This window comes from Nicotiana tabacum, chromosome 16 (assembly GCF_000715075.1).
Source record: "Nicotiana tabacum cultivar K326 chromosome 16, ASM71507v2, whole genome shotgun sequence".
In the NCBI taxonomy this organism is placed as follows: domain Eukaryota; kingdom Viridiplantae; phylum Streptophyta; class Magnoliopsida; order Solanales; family Solanaceae; genus Nicotiana; species Nicotiana tabacum.
This window is the reverse complement of record NC_134095.1, coordinates 102,433,773-102,459,238: the sequence shown is the minus strand read 5'-3', so window position 1 is coordinate 102,459,238 and position 25,466 is coordinate 102,433,773. Positions and strand designations below refer to the sequence as shown.

The 25,466-nt window shown below is 39.1% G+C and overlaps 3 protein-coding genes across 5 annotated transcripts; all 3 read left to right on the top strand.

Moving 5' to 3' along the window:
- The first annotated feature begins 248 nt into the window (after positions 1 to 248).
- Positions 249 to 25,328, top strand: LOC107814455 (uncharacterized). Of its 3 annotated transcripts, none has more exons than XM_075233176.1 (9): positions 249 to 536; positions 628 to 689; positions 965 to 1,017; positions 2,281 to 2,345; positions 19,559 to 19,653; positions 21,227 to 23,480; positions 23,557 to 23,859; positions 23,940 to 24,018; positions 24,106 to 25,328. In XM_075233176.1, the coding sequence occupies exons 7-9, from the start codon at positions 23,816 to 23,818 to the stop codon at positions 24,604 to 24,606; spliced, it is 624 nt and encodes a 207-aa protein (XP_075089277.1). In that variant the 5' UTR covers positions 249 to 536; positions 628 to 689; positions 965 to 1,017; positions 2,281 to 2,345; positions 19,559 to 19,653; positions 21,227 to 23,480; positions 23,557 to 23,815; the 3' UTR covers positions 24,607 to 25,328. The 3 variants fall into 3 exon arrangements, with proteins under 3 accessions (XP_075089277.1, XP_075089274.1, XP_075089275.1); XM_075233173.1 differs by having other exon boundaries at positions 256 to 536; XM_075233174.1 differs by lacking the exons at positions 249 to 536; positions 628 to 689; positions 965 to 1,017; positions 2,281 to 2,345 and adding an exon at positions 2,352 to 4,331.
- Positions 20,313 to 21,250, top strand: LOC142170342 (putative polyamine oxidase 5). The gene is made up of 2 exons (XM_075232235.1): positions 20,313 to 20,696; positions 21,227 to 21,250. Exons 1-2 carry the CDS (start codon positions 20,313 to 20,315, stop codon positions 21,248 to 21,250), a joined length of 408 nt encoding a protein of 135 aa, XP_075088336.1.
- LOC142170341 (uncharacterized) lies at positions 21,364 to 22,293 on the top strand. Its single transcript, XM_075232234.1, has one exon. It carries the CDS (start codon positions 21,364 to 21,366, stop codon positions 22,291 to 22,293), a length of 930 nt encoding a protein of 309 aa, XP_075088335.1.
- Positions 25,329 to 25,466: the final 138 nt, after the last annotated feature.

Sequence of the window (25,466 nt, the reverse complement as noted above, 5' to 3'; positions counted from 1 at the left end):
GTTGTGTTTGGACATAAATATAATTTTGGGTTGTTTTTGAAGTTTTGTGAGTGATCTCAGTGAAAATTTTGAAAAATAACTTTTTAGAGTTTTTCAAATTTTCGAAAAATTTCAAAATGCATCTTCAAGTGAAAATTGGAAATTATATGAACAAACACTTATTTCGAAAAAAGTGAAAAAATTTCGAAAAAAAGGAAAAATTTTCTTATGTCCAAACGGGCTAAGTTGTGTTTCTTTACCTCATAAACACATTTGAAATGAATTATTTCCCTACTAAAAATTAAGAGCGCCCTTTCTCCTTATATATATATATGGACCCCGTCTTCTTTCTCCTTCTTCCTCACCCCCCGTCCTTCACCAAATTGCCTTAAATTTCAGAATAGAGACTCCACAAATTGCACCCAATAAAATCCAACAACACCAAAACTTAAAAGTCTTCAAACACAACTCTCTCTCTCTCTCTCGTTATATTTCTCTATTCTCGGGTTTCAAAATCGGTCTTAATCGAACTCCTAAAAACTCAAAAAATCAATATGGTAACTGTTCGATCGTTTTTATATTTCGTGCTTCATTTTTGATATATTCCTCTGATTATTCATTTGAATTTTTTCTTTATTGTGCTTACAGGAAGGTGATATGAAATTGGAGGTGCAAATAGAAGCGCTTTTAAATATAGAGAAGCAGATGAGGTAAGGTGGAGATATCATTGGAACTAGGAAAGCGGCTACATATACTCTTCAGCTTTGTTTCGAAACTCGCTTCGAAATACTTTAAATAAACAGATTGTTCTCTTGTTTAAGCATCATGGTCAATCGAACATGCTTATCTATGTTATTATATTTATCAGTTTCTTTAAGCAAAATTATTTTTTAGTTGACTTTGTGTAATTGAATAAATATCGAAGCTTATAGTCCGGAATCTGTTCCTATAGCCTTGTTTGATGTTATTAAATTATTTTGGCTAGATTTGATCCGTTCGGAGAGGGATTTTTGGAGTATTGATTATTGCTTATTTGAGGTAAGTATATCTTGCCTGAGCTTAGTTTGCGGGTAATTTCTCTGTTGGCCATGATGTTTGTTATGTGTTGAGGGATAAGCACGTGCAAGGTGACGAGCGTGTATGCGTACCGTGATTATTCATTATCCGAGTATACTGTAGGCTATTATATGCGTTGTTTTTGCGATCATGCCTTTTTGATACCATATTTCCTCCACATGTATGACTACATGAGCTATTATTCATGCTATAAATCATATTATGCTATGTGTTTATCTGTTTGAAACATGATAGGGCAATTTTTTGCTATATTGAGTTGTTTTTTTAAGTGTAGTTATATTTTCAGTCATGATATTGTATCCGCGTATTGTATCTATGTCTTGGTGCGCTCTTTATTTGTCATCTCACATGTTGTTGGTGTCCTTATTTGTGTGACACAAGTTTGAGTTGATTTGTAGCATGTTGTTATACTCCTTGCAGTATTTTGATTATGGTTCTGTGAGGGGTTGGCATATTGAGACTTAAGGAGATTAATGATTGATTTTGGGCCTTGGAACCGTGTTGATATTTGATAGTGAGGTGATGTGTGCATCGGGCTCCATATCGGGCTGAGTGGTATTGATAGTAAGGTGACGCATGCGCGGTGCCCCCATCTGGGCTGAGTGATATTGATCATTGACTTTTGATCTGACTAGCGCTTGAGCTAGGATCCGCTCCTTCAGAGTCAGGTATTAACTGGTGGGTGCAAGCATACGAGATATACTTGGTGAGAGACTTATGTCAGGCACACGTACAATGCTGAGTGAGTACGTGCATGTGTGATGATTGAGGGGGTACATTTATCAGACATTATACATGTGTTGAGATTTGGTATACTTGATGATTAAATTGCAATATTATTGATTTTGGGCATGTAAACTTGTCATGCAGGTATAAGGTTGCATCTTTCTCATGCTAACTAGTACTTGATGTCTCTATTTCATGTTTAAATTTTGGAATCATAGTTTAAATTGATAATCCATGATTGGGTAATTTCTGTGGAAAAATTGATATCTTGACTAATTTAGTTAAAAAGCATGCTTATTTCTCCTATTGTTGTGATATGAACTAAATATTACTTGATCTGCTTTTCCTTTTGCCGTTATTTTGATGTTATTTGTGTTGGTTAAATAAGCAATGGACCTTGCCAAGCGTATCACTGCTTTCATCCGGAGGTTAGGATTATTACTTATTGAGTAAATAGGGTCAGTTGTACTCATACTACATTCGACACTTTATGTGCAGATCTAAGTGTTGCTGATAGGGGTGATTGCTAGAGGGTGACATCTCTACCTATTGGAGATTTTGAGGTAGCACTGATATTCTGTTCTTAGGCCTTGAAGTCTCTTAGTTCATGCTATTACTGTATAGTCTTTCATACGGTACTGTATTTTGGTCCAGACTCTATATATAATTATGTAGAGCTCATGCACTCGATGACATCAGATTTGGGATGGTTTACAGTCATGTTGTTGTTATTGACTTCAGTTATTTATATTTCTCTTCTAAGACTATTTAATTCCGTTGTTGAAATTTATTTCTGTATATTGGTTGTTGTCTTTCCTAGTAGGTAGTGTTAGGCTCCATCACGGCTCTGATGGGAGTTTGGGTCGTGATAAGGTGGTATCAGAGCACTAAGTTTCTTAAGTCTCATGAGTCATGAGCGAGTCTAGTAGAGTCTTCTGGATCGATACGCACATGTCTATACTTATCTTAGAGAGGCTATGGGTTGTTAGAAAAACTTCTTTTTCTTTCATTCTCTATCATGTGGATTTGTTTATTCCTATGTCTGAATCTTTTCTCTTCTATTCTCTTACAAATTTCATCTAGTGTAGTTGAGCAAGCGTCGGTACCCCAGGCCATGGCTGCGAGAGGCTAGGGTCGAGGCAGAGGCAAGGATAGAGCACGCGCTATAGCTAGCGACTTTGCTCGAGCAGCTATTATGGAGCCACTAGTAGCTCCTATTGAGAAGTAGATTCCTGACAATGTGGAGCATGTGGGACCAACTCGGGTTCTCTAGGGTTTACTTGTTTCACCAGTTGTTCAGGATGCTTTGGTCTGTATGGTTGGTTTGTTCGAAAGTTTGGCTCGGGTCGGGGCATTTCCTACTATACCAGCAACTTCTCAGGCAAGGGGCAGAGCGCAGACTCCTGCTACTCGTACCCTAGAGTAGGTGGCATGTGGTTGTGAGACCCTTGGAGTGTTACCAGGAGAGGCCCGCATTTTTAGCTGATGAGCTAAAGAGGTTGGATAAGTTCTCGAATTCATCCTCCTCACTTTAGTGGTACACCTTCAGAGGATGACCATGGGTTCTTGGACCGTGTCATGAGATTTTGTATAATTTGGGACTAGTCGAGTACAATAGAGTTGACTTCATCGCCTTCTAGATGCAAGGTCCAACCAAGAGGTGGTGGCGGGTTTATAAGCTTGGCAGACCAACATGATCACCTCTTCTTCCCTGGGCTCAATTCTCCAGGGTCTTTTTTGGAGAAGTTTGTTCCCTAGACTAGGAAAGAGGAGCTAAGGAGGTAGTTTGAGCACCTTTAGCAAAGTTAGATGTCAGTTATTAACTACCAGATAAGGTGTACAGAGTTGTCTCATCATGTTACTTTTTGATTCCCTTTGAGAAGGAGAGAGTGCGGAGATTTATTAGTAGTCTTCCCCTAGTATTCGCCTTATTATGGCTAGAGAGGCTAAGATCGGGAGTTTATTTCACCAGGTTGTGGAGATAGAGCATCGTGTTGAGTGCATCTTCAGTGAGACTAGGGAGATGATGCAGGGTAGGGATTAGAGGTCTCGACATTCAGCTTTGGTGGTGGCTCATTTGGAGGCTGAGGTCAATTTGGGAGAAGCCATTCTAGTAGGCCAGCTTATTATACACCATCACCTAGTCGAGGAGCTTTGGTGCAGTCTTCGTTCAGTTCACTTCCCGCGCAGGGTTCTCATCGTGCTCCATCTATTCATGATTTATCGATACCAGGTTCTTTTGGTGGATATTCTGGTTCACAGGGCCCGATTGAGGCCCTACAGTCATTTCCGGTCAAAGGTTGCTATGAGTGTGGAGACCTGGAACACATCAGGAAATACTGGCCCTGCCTTCATAGAGGTTCAAGGCAGCATAGGGTTAAACTCTAACTCGTGCGCCAGTTGCTTCACCACCAGCGCAGCTAGCCTAGGGTGGAGGTCATCTAGGACATCGTCTTCCTAGAAGGGGAGCTCAGTCTAGTCGAGGTAAGCCAGATTCTATGCGTTCCCAAGGAGGACGAAGGCCGTTGCTTCTGATGGAGTTATTACAGGTATTGTTTCTATGTGCCACAGAGATGCTTCGATATTTTTTTTATCCTGGCTCTACTTATTCATATGTGTCATCATTCTTTGCTTCTTGTCTGGATATGCCACATGATTCGCTTGCTACCCATGTTCATGTATCTATACCGATTGGGGATTCTATTATGGTGGATCGAGTTTATCGGTCCTGTGTGGTCACCATATGTGGTTTTGAGACTAGGTAGACTTTTTATTATTGGATATGATGGATTTTGATGTGATCTTGGGTATGGATTGGTTATCTCTGTACCATGCTATTTTTACTGTCATGCTAAGACCGTGACGTTGGCTATACCAGGGTTGCAAGGTTGGAGTGGAAGGGTTCTCTTGGTTGTACTCCTAGCATAGTGATTTCATACTTGAAGGCTCAACGAATGGTTGAGAAGGGATGTTTGGCGTATCTTGGTTTTGTTAGAGATATTAGTGATAATACTCCTACTATTGAGTTAGTTGTGAAGGAGTTTCTAGATGTGTTTCCTACAGAACTACCTGGCATGCCACCCGATAGGGATATTAATTTGGCATCGAACACTTAGCTTATCTCTATTCCTCTGTATCGTATAGCTCCAGTGAAGTTGAAGGAATTAAAACAACAACTGCAAGAGTTGTTGGATAAGGGGGTATCACCATGGGATGCACCAATGTTATTTGTAAAGAAGAAGGTTGGTTCTATAAGAATGTGTATTGACTACTGACAGTCGAACAAGGTTATTGTTACACCCCATGTTTTCGTAAGTGAGAGTACGTTATAAGTCAATTGATGTAAGCTCAGAAATGAAATCATCTTTAAAATTACATAAAGTAAGTTATTCATGTTACCTTGGAGGTTACAAATCTTTAAGATCATGAATAACAAGTACCAAGAGGGTTGGAAGGCTTAGGAGCTAAACAAATAGAAGACAATAAGTTTTGTCGAAAGTCAACAAGTTGGGAATGTTATAACATGTCTGGGAATTGGAATCGGACAATCTTTGATCTACAATCAACGTTGGCATAACAAGAAGCCAACCAATCCATACCTATTATAACATCAAATTCTACCATATCTAACTCGATTAGGTCTGCTGCTGTAGATCGACTATGAATTACTACTATACAATCTTTATATACCCGCCTAGCTATCACTGGATCTTTATGTCACGACCCAAAATCCCAACCCGGTCGTGATGGCGCCTCTCGTGAGGACAAAGCCAGCCAATCAACAAAACAATACATCTCTTTATAATTACTTAGCAGGAATAAGTCTAAATTATGGGCAATATAATCTTAAATGCGAAATAAATGTGATAGAACAAGGAAAACCATCCTAACTCAGCCCGAAATCGAGGTGTCACAAGTCATGAGCTACTACAGAGTTTACTAATATTTTACAAAGTCTGGAATTATCATAAATAACAAAGATAAGGGAGAAAACGGGGCTGCGGACGTCAACAGCTACCTCGTTACTCCTAGTCACCGCCTGGCCTGGAAAGAATCAGCGCTCAGGAGCGAACTCAGCTCTGCCTGTATCTGCACACATGGTGCAGGGAGTAATGTGAGTACTCCGACCCAGTGAGTAATAAAAATAAATAACGACTGAAAACATGAAATCTCATAACGGCACAATATAGCGCTATCCCAAGCAGTAAAATCAGTTATACAGTAAAACAGTGAGTATCAGATAATTCTTCTTTTAAAACAGTAAAGACAAATAATTTCCACAGTAAGGATAAATCAAAAGCTTGCCCCTCGGGCTCAATATGTAAATCTCAGTATAGTATCAGCCCCTCGGGCTCACTCCCAACTCACCAGCATACAACATCAGCCCCTCGGGCTCACTCCCAACTCACCAGCACACAACATCAGCCCCTCGGGCTCACTCCCAACTCACCACACACAAGCAACGGCCTCTCGGGCCCACTCCCAACTCACCTGGGTACCCTGCGCTCACTGGGGGTGTGTAGACTCCGGAGGGGCTCCTACATCCCAAGCGCAATATCAATAGGCCTGAAAGCCTTCACACATTACACACGAGGCCTAAAAGCCTCCTCATATAACACTCGAGGCTTGAAAGCCTCCTCACATCACTCAACATATCCTCACGTATGGCCCTCGGCCTCAATCAGTCCAGAAAATAATCATAAGCCTCTTGGGCATCAGTAAAACAATAGTGCTCAGCTCAACAGCATTATAAATATCATTAAATCTCGAGTTGAGTATAAATGTAGCTAAGTTCACAAAATAATATAATTCAATTGGACTGAGTTCAAATAATATTTCAATTCGTGAGGAAAATAGTGATGTAAATTCACAAAAGATTTCAGATAATTGGCACGAAACCCAAATATGGCAATAAGCCCAATCATAGTGAAAAATAATAAATCTTTATCAATTACGCGGTAAAAATATCAACTGGGATGGACCAAGTCACAATCCCCAATAGTAAATGACCCCGTGCTCGTCATACAACGCGTGTTTCATCTCAACATAGCAGTATGTTGTGCAATCCGGGGTTTCAAACCCTCAGTGCATCATTTAAAATCATTACTCACCTCGAACCGGTGAAATCTATAGCTTGCGACGCCTTTTCCCCTCAAATCGGCCTCCACGCGCGTCAAATCTAACCAAAATCAGAGCGAATACATCACAATATACTAAGGGAACAATACCCAATCGAAAATACTCGAAAAACGCTAAAAATCACGAAGTTGGCAAAACCCGAGCCCCGGGCTCACTTTTCGAAAAATTACGAAAGCCACATCACCGGATTCCTCGTCTCGCCACGAGTCCGTACATATAAAATTTACCAAAATTGGAGTTCAAATGATCCTTCAAATCTTCAAATCTTATTTTCAAATCCCTAGGTCCAAAATTCCCAATTTACACCTCAAAAACATGTAATCTAGTTGGATTATTCGATGATAATTCAATATTATGGAGTAGAAATAATCACAAGTGACTTACCTCAAGATTTCTCATGATTTCTTGCTCAAAAATCGCCCCAAACCGTGTTATTCGCAAGAAAATAGGTTAAAAAAAGAGCAGAAATGCAGCAGCTTTTTAATAAGCAAATCTGGTCGCTAAAGACCCAAATCTGGTCACTAAAGGTGCTAATCTGGTCGCTAAAAGTGCCACACCAGACCTGATGCACCAGTACTCTTTAATTTCACTAAAAAGGCTCTAACTCCTTCATACGAACTCGGAATTAGACGATTCTTGTTCCTATGAGTCACAAATAATAATACGAACACAACCCTTTAATCGAAACTCAATTCGGAGCTCATTTGTCCAGTGCGATATCCATTTCGCTTGTTAAACAATTACTCATGTTTTGCGTCAAAAACCCAATCGCGACTTAATGAAATTAGACCAAAATTTTCAGATCAGTCCTATAATTCATTATCAAAATTTCAGAATCTCGGAATCAAATTTAGATCTCTAGAACTAAAAATAAACCTTTAGATCATTACATTTATGCTCAAAACGGCAAAATTTTTCCAAAAACTCTTCCAAAATTTGTCCGAGCCTCATGGGATCCCAACAAAGTATACTAACAAGTCCCATAATATGACACAAACTTAGTTGTTTCTTCGAATCACAAAAAACAACGCAAAAATACTAAATTCACCTCGGATTCAAGCTTATGAACTTTGAAACTTCTAATTTTCACATCCGATGTCGAAACACGTCAAAACTAGTCCGAATGATCTCAAATTTTGCAGACAAGTCCAAAATGACATAACTAAGCTACAGCAACTCTCAGAATTCCATTCCGAGCCTCGGATCAAAATCTTACCTATCAACCGGAATTCGCCAAAATACTAACTTTGCCGATTCAAGCTTAATTCTACACCGGTCATCACAAAAATATTCCGGACACACTCCTAAGTCCCAAATCACCTAACAAACTATCCGAACCATAAAATTTGCATTTCGAGCGCTCTAACACATAAGTCAATATCCGGTTGACTTTTCCAACTTAAGCTTCCTTAAAAGAGACTAAGTGTCTCAAACCTTACCAAAATCATTCAGGAATGACTTCAAATTTTGCACACAAGCCACATTCGACATTACGGACTTGCCCCAACTTTCGGAATCGCATTCTGACCCCGATATCAAAATTTCCACTTCCGGTCGAATTTTATCAAAAACCTTCAAATTTCTATATTTAGCCAAACGACTCCAAAATGACCTACGGACCTCCGAATTCACTTACGATCGCGCTCCCAAATCCAGAATCACCATACGGAGCTACTCCCAGTCTCGAAATTCCAAACGGACATCAATAACACTGAAATGCATTTTAAGCTAAACTGATGCAATTTCTTCTAAAATGCTATCTTCCACAATAGGCGCCAAAACGCTCCCGGGTTATCCAAAACCCGATCCGGGCATACGCCCAAGTCCGAAATCATCATACGAACCTGCTGGAACCTTCGGATCCCAATTCCGAGGTCGTTTACAAAAAATTTAATCCTAGTTCATTTCTTCAATTTTAAGCTTTCAAAATGAGAATTTCCATTTAGATTTGACTCCAAACTTCCTGAATTTTAATTCTGACCATACACACAAGTCAATATACCTGAGATGAAGCTGCTCATGGCCCAAAACTGCTGAATGACGCGCCGGAGCTCAAAATGACCGATCGGGTCGTTACAATCTCCCCCACTTAAACATGCGTTCGTCCTCGAATGTGTTGAGAACTACACTGAAGTAGTCTGAAATCACTTGTTTAACACCTCATTCACCTTCCCATGCTACCACCACTCAGTTGAGCACATTAGCTCTATAACACTGTAGATATACTCCCTTATTCAAGCAAATAAGTCATTAGGTCAAATTCCAACATCCTGAATTTCTTGCCAAGCCTGTTTCCATCATACGACCACCATATCAATCTCCACGCGTTGTACCCAAACATGGCTGCATAACTTTGCTGAATTCACACTTTGCATCACTTTACTCATAGGACCACAATAACATTCTTTAAACATAATAGTCGAAATTCCACAAATCTGATGCTCTCATTGCATCTCATGACCTACATAGGTCTTGCTCTAGTTTTTAAAACACCGATACGACTGAAGAGATGTGCCAAAATTCATAATCAACTGTTGAATCAACAATTCATTGGATCTATACTCCTGACAAGTTCCATTACCTTGTCTCAAACCAAAGAATGATCTTTGCTCTATAATATACTTCATATAATCAGTTTGCACTGACCCCAAATCTAGTAACCTCGTCTCACCCAGTACGAACTGCTCAGGCAATAAGTCACCTCGGACATAATCAAAAATCCCACAAGACGCCACAATGTGCCAGTGGGCTACCAATTCGAACGCGATACAAAAGGAAGGCGAACTCTGGGAGGAACTACTCAACTCGCACACTAACATGGACTTCCTCAGCAAACAGGGAAACAGAACACATAAAAGCAAATATGGGCACTGAACTGAACATCACACTATTGCGGCGCGCAACCCGATCCAAACAACATACCCATGGCGGCGTGCCACCCTATCCACATATAGAACTCACATAAGGAGATACACGTCGAGCTGAATAGCTCACCACATCCAAATACCGAATATCGGTCATAAACACACTAAGGTGCATAATACCATTCCCAAGGAAACATATAGCGTTATAGGCTACAACTCAAGCACAACTGAGGTGCGATACATGATCTAAGTCTCAAGAGCCATCCTGCTCATATAACATCACCGCTGAGCGGAACCTCAACACATAAGGAATTTACCAAGCCGTCTCACAACTCATACATCGCAATATATCTTTACATGAATTATCTGACCACGAAATAAGACCGCGACTATCCTTCCATAAAGAGCGCATTGCTGAAATAAACACAACTGGCCTGACGTAAGGCTCACTTCCACATTTAAATCTATCCCCCGACCTCAAGTCGATCCTGATCGTGCCAAGCTAGGCCAATAATATTTCACAGGTCTATAACCCAATAAGCAGAGTGCCCTCCAGGCATAAATTCTCAAATGGATGATATTACCAAAATCCTCATACTTGGTTTAAAATTCTAATTAATCAAGTGACTACATGTCACACTTATACAATCTTCCTGTGGGACAAGCTCCCACCATCTTCCGAAATAATTAACGGGTTCGCACATTCAAACCATCGGCTGAACTAACGCTGAAAAGTGATCAAGAATCCCTAACCAGGATGCAAAGCCTTTCTCACAGAACACCGGTCTCAGGTGATACTGACATCAATACCCATCTTACTCAAAACACTGGAACTCCTTTCCTGCTCATCCGAGCTTGTAACATCACAGTCATTGACCAAATTGCGACCTTGGTCCTTACTTCAAATTCCATACCACTCACTGCAGCTCACGTGCCGATATACGATAGACATGATTTCCATCACAACTCTGGAACCGCCGATAGGCTAATATTTCATCACATAAGGCTTTCCATTTAACTTACTTCGGGAGAACTATAGCAACATACAGGTGAATTCTCATAACCGTCGAATATGCCAATATCTAAGTAGTGGTCCAAGCCACCATAACCCTTCCGGGATTTGCCTCCACATAACAAGCCATAACAGAAGAATGCTTCTGAACAAAATCAATTACGGTGGCCGACAAGCCTCACACGTACCGCCACAAATCACTTGCATAACTTGCTCACGCTGAAGGAACTGATCACTGACACCAATATGCCAATTCAACTATGGCTAATCAACCTACCTCCTTCCAATTTACCCTTAATTGCCTTGGAAATAATACTTCTCCATTCAACACATAACATACTCCATCTGCACTCCTCCGGAGTGACCTTGAATCACGAGACCATGCTGTCTCAAATCCCACGAACCATTTCATATCTCCCAAATGCTACACCGCAAGTCAAAATATTATAGAACATTTTGGGCACCTTCTCATAAGCTGCTACAAAGCTTGATTCTTATCTGTATCTATAATGTCGACATCATTAGGCACCACACTTTGCCCTTTGAATTCATGAGGACCGTTACTGAGAGCCACCCGCTCCGACTTGGCCCCGAATGCAACCACTCCACTGAATTTTATAACATATGAATACCCTCTCTATGAAGCACCCAGCGGGATCACTTCCCTCGAAGCCTGCACCTATACGAGGCATAAATCATGAATCTTCCCTCAAGTCTGAACATGAGCCAATAAGGCTAACCATAACATGCATTCAACAATTCATTTACTCAAATTACCACTCATGGTCCTTTTCCGTAGCCGCAATAACCCATCAATACGCTAATAACCAGAATTCACGCAGGTAATTAACCATGCAACCCAATCGTAAGCGGTGGGACTCTCCCACTTAGCTCAAAGCCACTATTACACGACTTTCGAACACATTAGAACCATTCTCTCAAGTCATCTACTCTTATTCAAAATGCAATTCACCTGATCCAAGGAACATAACCACACATGCCTCATTAGCACTCTGACACCGCAGGGTATGACCTCATTCCAGTACAACCAAACATCTTCCTGCTCCATGCACCGAGCATTCTTTACCAACGACAGCTTAAGACATACTGTGATTCTCACACATCTATAAAGCACCATGTAGCCTTTGTCCAAGTTTTCCCTCACTCGTGCCATCTTCGGACCAATTTCCGTAACCAGAGCTGATTTGCCAGCATGCCTCGAATCGAAACCAACATAGCACATGACCGCACAATTATCTAATCAATAGCAAACTCCCCAACTTGGCTCGAAGCCATAGATCACAACACATATACACTATTGCTGCCGTAATACCATGGTTAGATTAAACTCACTCCTTTATGCACTCACACAACATTTAAGCCCACTATTAGGTGACAATTTTTTTTTACTAAGTCCCAAATTTTTCAAAAATTTCGGCAGAGTTTCCTTAGTAATTGAGCCTATCCACCTGCCAGAGAATCACCAAAACCATCCTAACAACACATCCACGACTTGACAAAGCATTACAATGAAAAATCAAACACTTAATAGTCCACCTATCATCCAACAGGTCTCCATCGTCACTTCCAAGTCATATAGATACATCTCGCAGTTGTAACATACTCATCACGTAGCTATCCATCCATCATTTCCCACTAATAGGGACAATACCGAACATATAAGTTCAAAACACTTGCTCACATAATCAGCACCCCGGTGCTCAAGCCATAGGCAATGATCCGGCCTCAAGTCCTCCCGACTGGCCTGACATCAAACTCACAGAGATTACACCTCGCCCACCGATCGGGGAATTACAAGCCATCAAGGCACATCTAATACTGAGCATTCGTTCGCGCATACAAATATGTGGAAGGAACTGTAAAAGTTACTTTTTCAAGCTGAATCAAGGAGGCACGATTAAGAATTCAAGAATATGAAGTTTTTCCTAAAGGTTCTACAGCCTCCCGAGGATAAGTACAGACGTCTCCGTACCGATCCGCGAGACTCTACTAAACCAGCTCATGACTCGCGAGACCTAATAACCTAGGCTCTGATACCAACTTGTCACGACCCAAAATCCCAACCCGGTCGTGATGGTGCCTCTCGTGAGGACAAGGCCAGCCAATCAACAAAACAGTACATCTCTTTATAATTACTTAGCAGGAATAAGTCTAAATCATGGGCAATATGCGAAATAAATATGATAGAACAAGGAAAACCATCCCAACTCAGCCCGAAATCGGGGTGTCACAAGTCATGAGCTACTACAGAGTTTACTAATATTTTACAAAGTCTGGAATTATCATAAATAACAAAGATAAGGGAGAAAACGGGGCAGCGGACGTCAACAGCTACCTCGTTACTCCTAGTCACCGCCTGGCCTGGAAAGAATCAGCGCTCAGGAGCGAACTCAGCTCTGCCTGTATCTGCACACATGGTGCAGGGAGTAATGTGAGTACTCCAACCCAGTGAGTAATAAAAATAAATAACGACTGAAAACATGAAATCTCATAACGGCACAATATAGCGCTATCCCAAGCAGTAAAATCAGTTATACAGTAGAACAGTGAGTATCAGATAATTCTTCTTTTAAAACAGTAAAGACAAATAATTTTCACAGTAAGGATAAATCAAAAGCTTGCCCCTCGGGCTCAATATGTAAATCTCAGTATAGTATCAGCCCCTCGGGCTCACTCCCAACTCACCAGCACACAACATCAGCCCCTCGGGCTCACTCCCAACTCACTCTCCCAACTCACCAGCACACAACATCAGCCCCTCGGGCACACTCCCAATTCACCACACACAAGCAATGGCCTCTCGGGCCCACTCCCAACTCACCTGGGTACCCTGCGCTCACTGGGGGTGTGTACAGACTCTGGAGGGGCTCCTACAGCCCAAGCGCAATATCAATAAACCTGAAAGCCTTCACACATCACACACGAGGCCTGAAAGCTTCCTCATATAACACTCGAGGCCTGAAAGCCTCCTCACATCACTCAACATATCCTCATGTATGGCCCTCGGCCTCAATCAGTCCAGAAAATAATCATAAGCCTCTTGGGCATCAGTAAAACAATAGTGCTCAGCTCAACAATATTATAAATATCATTAAATCTCGAGTTGAGTATAAATGTAGCCGAGTTCACAAAATAATATAATTCAATTGGACTGAGTTCAAATAATATTTCAATTCGTGAGGAAAATAGTGATGTAAATTCACAAAAGATTTCAGATAATTGGCACGAAACCCAAATATAGCAATAAACCCAATCATAGTGAAAAACAATAAATTTTTATCAATTACGCGGTAAAAATATCAACTAGGATGGACCAAGTCACAATCCCCAATAGTAAATGACCTCGCGCTCATCATACAACGCGTGTCTCATCTCAACATAGCAGTATGTTGTGCAATCCGGGGTTTCAAACCCTCAGTGCATCATTTAAAATCATTACTCACCTCGAACCGGTGAAATCTATAGCTTGTGATGCCTTTGCCCCTCAAATCGGCCTCCACGCGCGTCGAATCTAACCAAAATCAGAGCGAATAAATCACAATATACTAAGGGAACAATACCAAATCGAAAATACTCGAAAAACGCTAAAAATCACGAAGTTGGCAAAACCTGAGCCCCAGACTCACTTTTCGAAAAATTACGAAAGCCACATCACCGGATTCGTCGTCTCGCCACGAGTCCGTACATATAAAATTTACCAAAATCGGAGTTCAAATGACCCCTCAAATCTTCAAATCTTATTTTCAAATTTCTAGGTCCAAAATCTCCAATTTACACCTCAAAAACATGTAATCTAGTTGGATTATTCGATGATAATTCAATATTATGGAGTAGAAATAATCACAAGTGACTTACCTCAAGATTTCTCATGATTTCTTGCTCAAAAATCGCCCCAAACCGTGTTATTTCGCAAGAAAACAGGTAAAAAAAATGAGCAGAAATGCAGAAGCTTTTAATAAGCAAATCTGGTCGCTAAAGACATAAATCTGGTCACTAAAGGTGCTAATCTGGTCGCTAAAAGTGCCACACCAGACCTGATGCACCAGCACTCTTTAATTTCACTAAAAAGGCTCTAACTCCTTCATACGAACTCGGAATTAGACGATTCTTGTTCCTATGAGTCACAAATAATAATACGAACACAACCCTTTAATCGAAACTCAATTCAGAGCTCATTTTCCCAGTGCGATATCCATTTCGCTTGTTAAACAATTACTCATGTTTTGCATCAAAAACTCAATCGCGACTTGATGAAATTAGACCAAAATTTCCAGATCAGTCCTATAATTCATTATCAAAATTCTGGAAGTCTCGGAATCAAATTTGGATCTCTAGAACTAAAAATGAACCTTTAGATCATTACATTTATGCTCAAAACGGCAAAAATCTTCCAAAAACTCTTCCAAAATTTGTCCGAGCCTCATGGGATCCCAACAAAGTATACTAACAAGTCCCATAATATGACACAAACTTAGTTGTTTCTTCGAATCACCAAAAACAACGCAAAAATACTAAATTCACCTCGGATTCAAGCCTATAAACTTTGAAACTTCTAATTTTCACATCCTATGTCGAAACACATCAAAACTAGTCCGAATGATCTCAAATTTTGCATACAAGTCCAAAATGACATAACCAAGCTACAACAACTCTCGGATCAAAATCTTACCTATCAACCGGAATTCGCCAAAATACTAACTTTGCCGATTCAAGCTTAATTCTACACCGGTCATCACAAAAATATTCCGGACACACTCCTAAGTCCCAAATCACCTAACAAAGCTATCCGAACCATAAAATTTGCATTTCGAGCGCTCTAACACATAAGTCAATATCCGGTTGACTTTTCCAACTTAAGCTTCCTTAAAAGAGACTAAGTGTCTCAAACCTTACCAAAATCATTCAGGAATGACTTCAAATTTTGCACACAAGTCACATTCGACATTACGGACTTGCCCCAACTTTCGGAATCGCATTCCGACCCCGATTTCAAAATTTCCACTTCCGGTCGAATTTTCTCAAAAAACTTCAAATTTCTATATTTAGCCAAACGACTCCAAAATGACCTACAGACCTCCGAATTCACTTCCGATCGCGCTCCCAAATCCAGAATCACCATACGGAGCTACTCCCAGTCTCGGAATTCCAAACAGATATCAATAACACTGAAATGCATTTTAAGCCAAACTGATGCAATTTCTTCTAAAATGCTATCTTCCACAATAGGTGCCAAAACGCTCCCGGGTTATCCAAAACCCGATCCGGGCATACGCCCAAGTCTGAAATCATCATACGAACCTGCTGGAACCTTCGGATCCCAATTCCGAGGTCGTTTACTCAAAATTCTAATCCTAGTTCATTTCTTCAATTTTAAGCTTTCAAAATGAGAATTTCCATTTAGATTTGACTCCAAACTTCCTAAATTTTAATTCTGACCATACACACAAGTCAATATACCTGAGATGAAGCTGCTCATGGCCTCAAACTGCTGAATGACGCGCCAGAGCTCAAAATGACCGATCGGGTCGTTACACTTTATATACACGTCATAACTCAAGTTCTATTCCAAACTTACTAGCAACCAATAGAGTAACATATGATAAGGTGAAACCTAGGTCAATCAATGCATACACATCATATGAGGAGACTGATAATATACCCGTAACAACATCAGGTGACGACTCTTAATCTTGTCAACCTGCTAATGCATAAATGCGGTTCTAAGGTCCGCTCGAGCTAGATGCTCCACCTCTACCTCTACCACGACCGATTGGTTCTTGTAAACCTGGCCTAGGGGGGCGTACTGATAATGACGAACTAGCTACAAATCCCACTGGCTAAACTATACTTGCACCACCTTTCCTTGGACAATCTCTCATAATGTGGCCTGGATAACCACAAGTATAACAAACACCCAACCCCATAAGGCATTGCCCGGCACGTTGCTTACCACACTGAGCATATCATGGCAATAGTGGCCTTATCTGACTTGACTCACCCCTATACTGAGAACTTGAGGCCCTGAAATTCTGACTAGGCCCTGAATATGTGGAACGATCAAATCTCCTACCAGCAAACTAGGAGAGGTGTGTGCTAGCCGATGGATGGGCTGGATTCCTCGGGTATTATTGTCTTTGACCACCTCGAAACTCACCAGAAGGACCCGAAGTTCTTGCTCTCTTACTTTGTCCCCTATCATGCCCACGATCGGCCCTCTGCTTCTGCTTACGCTCTTCTACACCCTGAGCGTATGCCTGAATACGAGAAATATCTATGCCTGGTTGAAGTGAGACCGACATACAATTGTTAAGCAGGTGAGACTCCAATCCCATCATGAACCGGTGAACCCGATCCTCCATATTAGATACAATAGTGGGAGCATACCTAGCCAACGAATCAAACTGAAGACTATACTCCCGAACACTCATGTTACCTTACCGAAGGGTCAAGAACCTATCAACTCTGGCCCGTTTAAGCTCTGGTAATGACAAAGAAAAGCCTCTGTAAACTCCTGTCATACTGCTGGAGGGGCATCCTCACCTTTGGACAACACCCAAGACTCGTACCAACTGCAACATCTTGAAGTCTATAGGACTAGCTCAACTAACTCAGTAGCAGTGGCCTTCATTACCCTCAAAGTCCTCTGCATCCTATCGATAAATACTTGAGGGTCTTCGTTTGGATCTGCTCCAGTGAATACCAGAGGGTCCAAATTAATGAAATCATGAACCCTTGCATTGATGGACCTATTTGCATGACCAATACCTACATATTGACGCCGAGCATGTGCAGCTACTAATCGAGTTAATAGCTAAATAACATCTCTCATCTCCTGGCCTAGTGCATCTGGCTAAGGAGCTGGATGTAAGTGTGTAATGTGGGCCAGGCCCGGGCCTAAACGGGCCTCATGGGCCAGTCCTAAATGGGCCCGGGCTTCACGGGTTTTTGGTAGTAACCGGCCCGGGACCGGGACCACTAACAAATGGTCCTGGGCTAAGTGGGCCGGTCCCGGGCCTATGTGGACCTAAGTGGGCCTGGCCTATTTTTTTATTTTTTTTTATCTAAGGCAATTTCTTGTAAATTATATAGCTTATATATATATATATATATATGTGTGTGTGTGTGTGTGTGTGTGGGGGGGCCTAAATGGGCCTAAGTGGGCATGACCTATTTTTTAAATTTTTTATCTAAGACAATTTCTTATAAATTATATTTTATAATTGCGACTTAAAGGTTTTAATTCAAATTTAAAACACAAAATATTGTAAAGAGATATTCAAAGGAATGCATTATAATTTTTTATTATTATGACATTAATAAAACATGACAATATCTTTCTTAGTCTTCCTCCCCCAATGGAATGAGCACAACAAGGTGCTAATACCACCATTGAGAAGAAAAAGAAACTAATCAAGATGTGCCAAAATACAAGTTACATATTAATTTTACATGGTATCTCTTACAAATTTCATAAATCCTTCAAGGTTCGGAGGAACTTCCGTTGGTGATGGCGAAAAAGAGGCTTGTTCATCACCGCTTCCAGGCGAAGCTGCATCCTCCGCAAGTTCAACTAACATTTCTTCGTAAGCTTCGTCTACCTCTGGTTGTGATTCAGCAAGTACGAAATTTCTTCGTTTCGAACGGATCCAATCTCTGAAAGTATTGATTTTTCCAAGCTCTCCCTCATAGACGCTCTATAATCAACGAGTTGAAGTCTTGCTTGACTAAAAGCATTCTCCGATGCCACTGTTGAAGCATGAATGGTTAAAATATCTGGCGCCATCCTTGAAAGAATCGGAACAGGACTAGTGGGTGTATATCTATAACCGTGCTAGAAATAAGTCGCCATGTGTGATGTGAATTAATTATTCTATAAGCTATAATGTGTGTTTGCATTATCCAATCCTCATCAATCTAATGACTGGTAACAGTAAGATAATCACAGTCATTACCACTTCTACCAATATCAGTAGTAATAGCAACATATAGTGGCGACCCTAAAGGTTGCTACAACATTTACAGAATTAGCAGCGATATTAAAAGGTCGCTACAGAAGGTGAATATTTAGCAGCGACTTTTCTGAGGTCGCCTCTGATGTGGCTGAAATTTTTGGTCCCGCTCACAATAAAATTTTGGCTCCAAATTATTTACGGCGACTTTTAATATATCGCGGCTAAAGACGTTTTGTAGCGACGGGGTCGCTACTATACCCTAGAAATTTTAATTTAAAATAATAAAATAAAATTTAAAAAGCTGATTCTTTCTAATTAATTTGGATGAACCCCCCTTCACAGAGACACAGACACTCAAACTCTCCTCTCTCTAGAAATCTCTCCCCCCTCTCTAAAATCACTTCTCTACAAAAATTTCATGACCCAGCTCTAAATTTCTCTAATAAAAATGTGAATCTCATTTATCAGGTATGTGTTCAAATCCCTAATCTTTTCCTTTTTCTTTTAGGAAGGAAAATCTCATAGCTGCTATTCAAATCCATATCGATTTTGTGGTGGAAGAATTGCACAATTGATTTCTTTCATATAGCTGCTAGTGACACTAATCCTTTCTTTTTTGTTTATACCCATACTAGTTTATATATAAATTTATGTTTGGATTTTTTTGTAAGGATTCTTTAAGGCAAAATTTTCAACATGCAGTTAGGGATTATTGTTATTTCAGTAATTTTACATTTGTATTCTTAAATTTCATCTCGAATTTCTCTGAACCATTTGATAATCTACAGGAATACAAAAAAAAAGTCAGCACAAAAAGACTCATTTGAGGCGTATTTAGTGTTGGTGTTGTTGATTTTCAGTCTTGACAGAAATCTTTGTTTGGGTAAGTTAAAATCTTCTTGTTGAGAGACCTATTGCATGTTGGTATTCCATTCTTAGTTTGGGCAAATTATGCTTGATGCTGCTACTCTCACTACCATTAATTAATCCTAGTTTCAACGATTGACTTGGACTGCTAAGTATATTATAAATAAGAAAACTGACTTTTTATGAATGCAGAGTACTAAATACTGCATAAAAAAATAGTTGGTATGATTTTGTTGTGTGTTTGTGCGTGTAACAATATAATAAGTTTTGTTGAGGCTCTAGCATGACCTTTTGGTCTAGTTTTGCCCGAACAAGTATGTTTCTTTTAATTAATTTTATATTTTTATGGGTGTTAACATCAAGCTTTGTGTGTAAAGTTACATATTATCACAAGTCAACTTAACCTAATTATATGAAGAAGGTAAATTAATGGACAAAAAAGTGACTAACAGAAAATGGCTATGAGGTAAATTCTTCCCTTGTTAAATCCATATCAAATTTTTTCAGCAAAATGTTAGCTTTTTCTTCAGGTGAAGGAAATTTTCAAGATGAGGTATGTAAAGAAATTACTGAAAGTTTAAATCTTGAAAATGGCAGTAAATAAAAATCTAAGTATTGGTTCTTTTCTTATGAATGGTCTTAAATTTTATTGGAATTTAAAGAAAGATCAAAAAAATGTTGAAGTGTTTGATAAATGGAGTAGAATGTAGAAAATCACTTGAAGAAGGAATATTTGCTATGTTTGAGAATATACATAGGCATTATTCATCAGCTGGTGATTTGGGTACTTTAGATTTTAATGGAGAAAGTCAGTATTATAATTTTCATGGAGATGAACTAACTATAGCTAAAGGGTACTCAACTGTGATTGAATCTTTGACATCTGTTTTACCACCTGGTTTGATTCAATTAGACCGAAAAGTCACAAAAATTGAATGGCGAAACGATGACTGTGACTTAAAATTTGAAAATGGTGATGGTATTAAACCAGTGAAGTTACATTGTAGTGATGGATCAGTAATGTATGTTGATCATGTCATTGTAACAGTCTCATTAGGGGTACTAGAACAAGGAGTTCGCGACGATTCTAGTTTTTTATGATAAACATTTAATCATGATTACACATTTTTTATAAGGCGTATATATGTTACTGTAAGGCTGCAAGAATATATAATACTTCTTTCGGACTGATGTTCTTTTGAAACATTGTACACATTTTTTACAATAGAATTAAATGCATGTATTTGGCCACTTAAACAATAACTTGAATGTAAAATTGTTTCTTGATCATCTAAAAATGGAGTTTAGAGCCTATCAATTTAATACTTTTTGAGTCTAGTTGGGTAAGAGATGTTAAATTTGTTTATCAATAAGGTGTTCGTAGATGTGGCAGTGTATATTTTTTTTTATGAAGCTAGTTAATTTCCTTGTAACCAAAAGGTGTGTAAGAGTAGAAACTTGCTGTAATATTTCTCATTTTATTTAGAGGTGATTTGATTTGTTCGTTTCTCTTGTATGTTAGTTATTATATATATTTTGATTATTATCAATGCTGCACTTTTATTTAATTAACTTTCTTTTTTTTATAGAAAGGATGGATAAAAGTTGGTTGAATATTAGGAATAGAGTCGACCAAAGGTACAGAGATGGAGTAGACAACTTTCTTAATTGGGCATTCAGTCAACTAACAGTGAGCACTATGATTCGGTGTCCTTGTAAAAGGTGTATGAATACCGAGTTCAAGCTACATGTTGGTGTAAGAGGAGATTTATTGAGGAAGGGATTTTGGGATTCTTATAAAGTGTGGGACTTGCATGGAGAAGTGTCAGTTAGAGTTGAAACTTCTAGTGTTGTAGTTAGTGATGATGAAGTAGAAGATGATAGCATTGAAGACGACAATATTAGTGAAATGATTCATGATGCTTGTGGATATACGAATGTAGAGGATAATAACAATAATAATAATAATAATAATAATTTAGAGGACAACGAAGAGCCAAATATACATGCAACAAAGTTCTACAAATTGTCAGAAGATGCTGAGACAGAACTTTATAGTGGTTGTAAAAAAGTCTCGAAGTTGTCTTTTGTTGTTAAACTACTTCACTTGAAGTGTCTTAACCATTGGAGCAACAAATCTATGGATGCACTATTGAGCTTCTTTAAAGAAGTTCTTCCCGAGGGGTCATTTGTGCCAAATTCTTTCTATGAAGCAAAGAAAGTTCTTTGTGACCTCGGCTTGGGGTACACCAAAATAGATGCATGTCGGAATGATTGTATTTTATATTGGCGTGATTATGCCGATATTCAAGCATGTCCTAAGTTCGGTAAGTCTAGATGGAAGTCCGAAGAACACGGAGGCAAGAAAGTAGCTCATAAAATCTTGCGGCATTTTCCAATCAAACCAAGGCTTCAAAGATTGTACATGGAAAGAGAGACAGCTAAAAAGATGAGGTCGCACAAGGAGGAAAATATTGATGATGGTGTCTTGCGACATCCGTCTGACTTAATTGCATGGAAATCCTTTGATGCACAACATCCCACATTTTCAGCTGAGTTAAGAAATGTTCGCCTAGGCTTGGCGAGTGATGGGTTCCAACCTTATGGGAACATGAGTTCTAATCATAGTATTTGGCCAGTTGTACTAGCTACATAAAATTTGCCACCATGGGATTGCATGAAAAATCCATATTTCATGATGACACTTCTTATTCCAGGCCTCAAGTGTCCAGGCAATGATATCGATGTATATTTACAATCAATGATTGAAGAGTTGAAAGAATTATGGGTCAGGGTGGAGACTTATGATGCACACTCAAAATCTAATTTTTTGATGCATGTGGCTATAATGTGGACAATCAATAACTTTCCTGCATATGGGAATCTTTCAGGATGGTCAACCAAAGGCAAGCTTGCATGCCCTTATTGCCATAAAGATACACAATCGACTTCCTTACATAGTAAGTTGTGTTATATGGGTCATCGTCCCTTTCTTACCATGGACCATCTATGGCGTAGAAGTAGGACGTTATTTGATGGGAAAGTTGAAATGAGAGTTACGCCTAACCCTTTAACAGGTGATGAAGCACTTATGCAATTACAAGCTTTAGGTAATGTGACTTTTGGTAAAGGACAAAAGAGAAAGCATGATGTTCATAACAATGCATACAATTGGAAGAAGAAAAGTATATTTTTCCAATTGCCTTATTGGAAGAGTCTTATGTTACGACATAACCTTGATGTGATGCACATCGAAAGAAATGTGTCCGACAATATTATATCAACTGTCATGAATATGGTTGGAAAGACAAAAGACACATTGAAAAGTAGATATGACTTGATGGACCTTGGAATCAGACAAAGGTTGCATCCAATTGAGGATGGGAACAATATTTTGTTACCTGCAGCATGCTATGCATTGTCGCCGGAAGAGAAGCTGAAGGTATGTAGTTTCTTGGTTGATCTGAAGGTTCCTGATGCCTTTTCCTCAAATATTTCAAGGTGTGTCAATGTACAGGAAAAAAAGATACATGGATTAAAATGTCATGATCATCATGTATTGTTGCAAGACATTTTTCCAGTAGCTATACGTGGTTTGCTACCCAAGGAAGTGTGTGATCCAATTATAGCTTTAGGAAAATTTTTCAAGAATATATACTCTAAGTGCTTGACGATTGAAGATCTTGATATCCTAGAGGCAGAAATTCCTATTATTTTGTGCAAACTTCAACTTGTTTTCCCTCCGGCATTCTTTGATGTCATGGTTCATTTGCCAATTCACTTGTCAAGTGAGGCAAAGCTTGGTGGACAAGCTCAATATCGGAATATGTATCCTATAGAGAGGTAATTTATTATTTAATAATTTCGATGCTATAGTTTTAGAATAACATATATTATATTAATGAGTTATTTTATATAGGTATTTGCGAACACTTAAGTCATACGTTCGCAATAAAAATCGTCCAGAAGGTTCAATTGCAGAAGGTTATTTGGCAGAGGAAAGCCTCACATTTTGCTCACGATACTTGAAGAATATCTCAACCAAGTTTAATAAACCAACTAGGAATGATGATGGATCTGTGTCAAATGATGAGATGTCTATCTTTAAAAAAAGTGGTCAAACAAAAGGTGTTTTAGAAGGCATCAAGCTATCTCATGATGAGTTTAAATAAGCATGTATGTATGTGCTTCAAAATTGTGAAGAGGTTTCGCATTTCATGGAGTAAGTCTCTTATTAACTCCAAGATAGTTTCACACTGATATAATCTGAACCAGATTAATCTTAACTAACTTGAAATGTAGGGAATATACAAGAGAGATTGAAAGCCAAAGTTCAATGGGAGCTCATAAAAATGAGTTTCTTGATTGGTTTCGCGCACGTGTAGGTGTCCACTTAATTAATAATATTGATATTTGTTTAATCATCCCATCATGTTATTGGTCATAACAGTGTTGTTCATTTTTGTAGATATTTGTACTATCTTCACAAGGACGCGCAAATGATGAGCTCATAAGCTTAGCCGTCGGTCCTGCACCATTAGTACATCGATATTCAATATTTATGGTGAATGGATTTAGATTTCATACAAAAGAGCTTGCATTGAGAAGAAAAATGCAGAATAGTGGTGTTCTTGTGAGAGAAGATGATTCAGACTCTAACGAGGAGTATTATGGTGTATTAGAGGACATTTATGAGTTATCTTATGTGGAAAATAGAAAAGTTTACTTATTCAAGTGTCATTGGTGGGATGTAGCTCGCTTAGGAAGAGGATATAAGATAGACAAATACGGTTTCATAAGTGTGAATACTCGATGTGCCTTGAATACAAATGAGCCATTTGTGTTGGCATCTCAGTCGGAGCAAGTCTTTTACTTGGACGACATGGTCGATAAGGATTGGCTTATTGTTGTGAAGACAAATCCTCGTGACCTTTTTAAAGTGCCTGATAATGATGATAATTGTGTATAAAGTGAACATGAAGAATTATTGAATGAAGAAGTCTATCAACAAGAGGAAGCTGAATTTAATACTTCGTGCACCGATGACCAAGAAAATATTGTTGAGGTGTCTCTACATAGGGATAATGTTGAACCACAAAGTATTAACTATGATCATGCAAGTACGCAAGCTCAAAACAATGTGCATAATGAGGAAGATGATTTCATTAATGACAATCATATAGAAATATCAGAGAGTGAAGATAGCAAAGAAGAGTTATTTGATGATGATGATGGGGAGGACACCGATACATCCTTTTGAAGACTAAGAAGCAAAAGACTAATTATATAGATGTTACATCGTGTTTTGAAAATTCTCTGTATTTTTGTCCATATTATTGTCCGTATTAGACTAACAATGAAATTAGTTCTTGGTGCTTGAAGCTTTGTGTTGATATCTTATTTTTGGAAGTTCTCTGTATGTTTGTCCTTATTAGACTTACGATGAACTTAGTTCATGATGCTTGTAGCTTTATGTCTACATCTTATTTTAAAAAGGTCTCTGAAATTTTGTCCTAATTAGATTGAATGAAATTAATTCGAAATGATTGAAGCTTTAATTTTATAACAGAATCAGTGGTGAAGTAAAATTAGTGGTTTACTCAAATATTTCATCAATTAATTGATTTTAATTCTCTGTTATTTGAATTAATATTTTCTCTAGTCTAATAAATCATTTTCTTTTTATATGATGTTGCAGGAAATGAAAGGAACTAGACGAGGAAAAAGTGGGAGAGGTGGGACGAGCTGTGGTCGTGGAAGTTTTCAAGGACGTGGCAATTTTGGAGCGACGTCTCAGCCATGCATTCAGACTGGACGAGTATCTGGTGC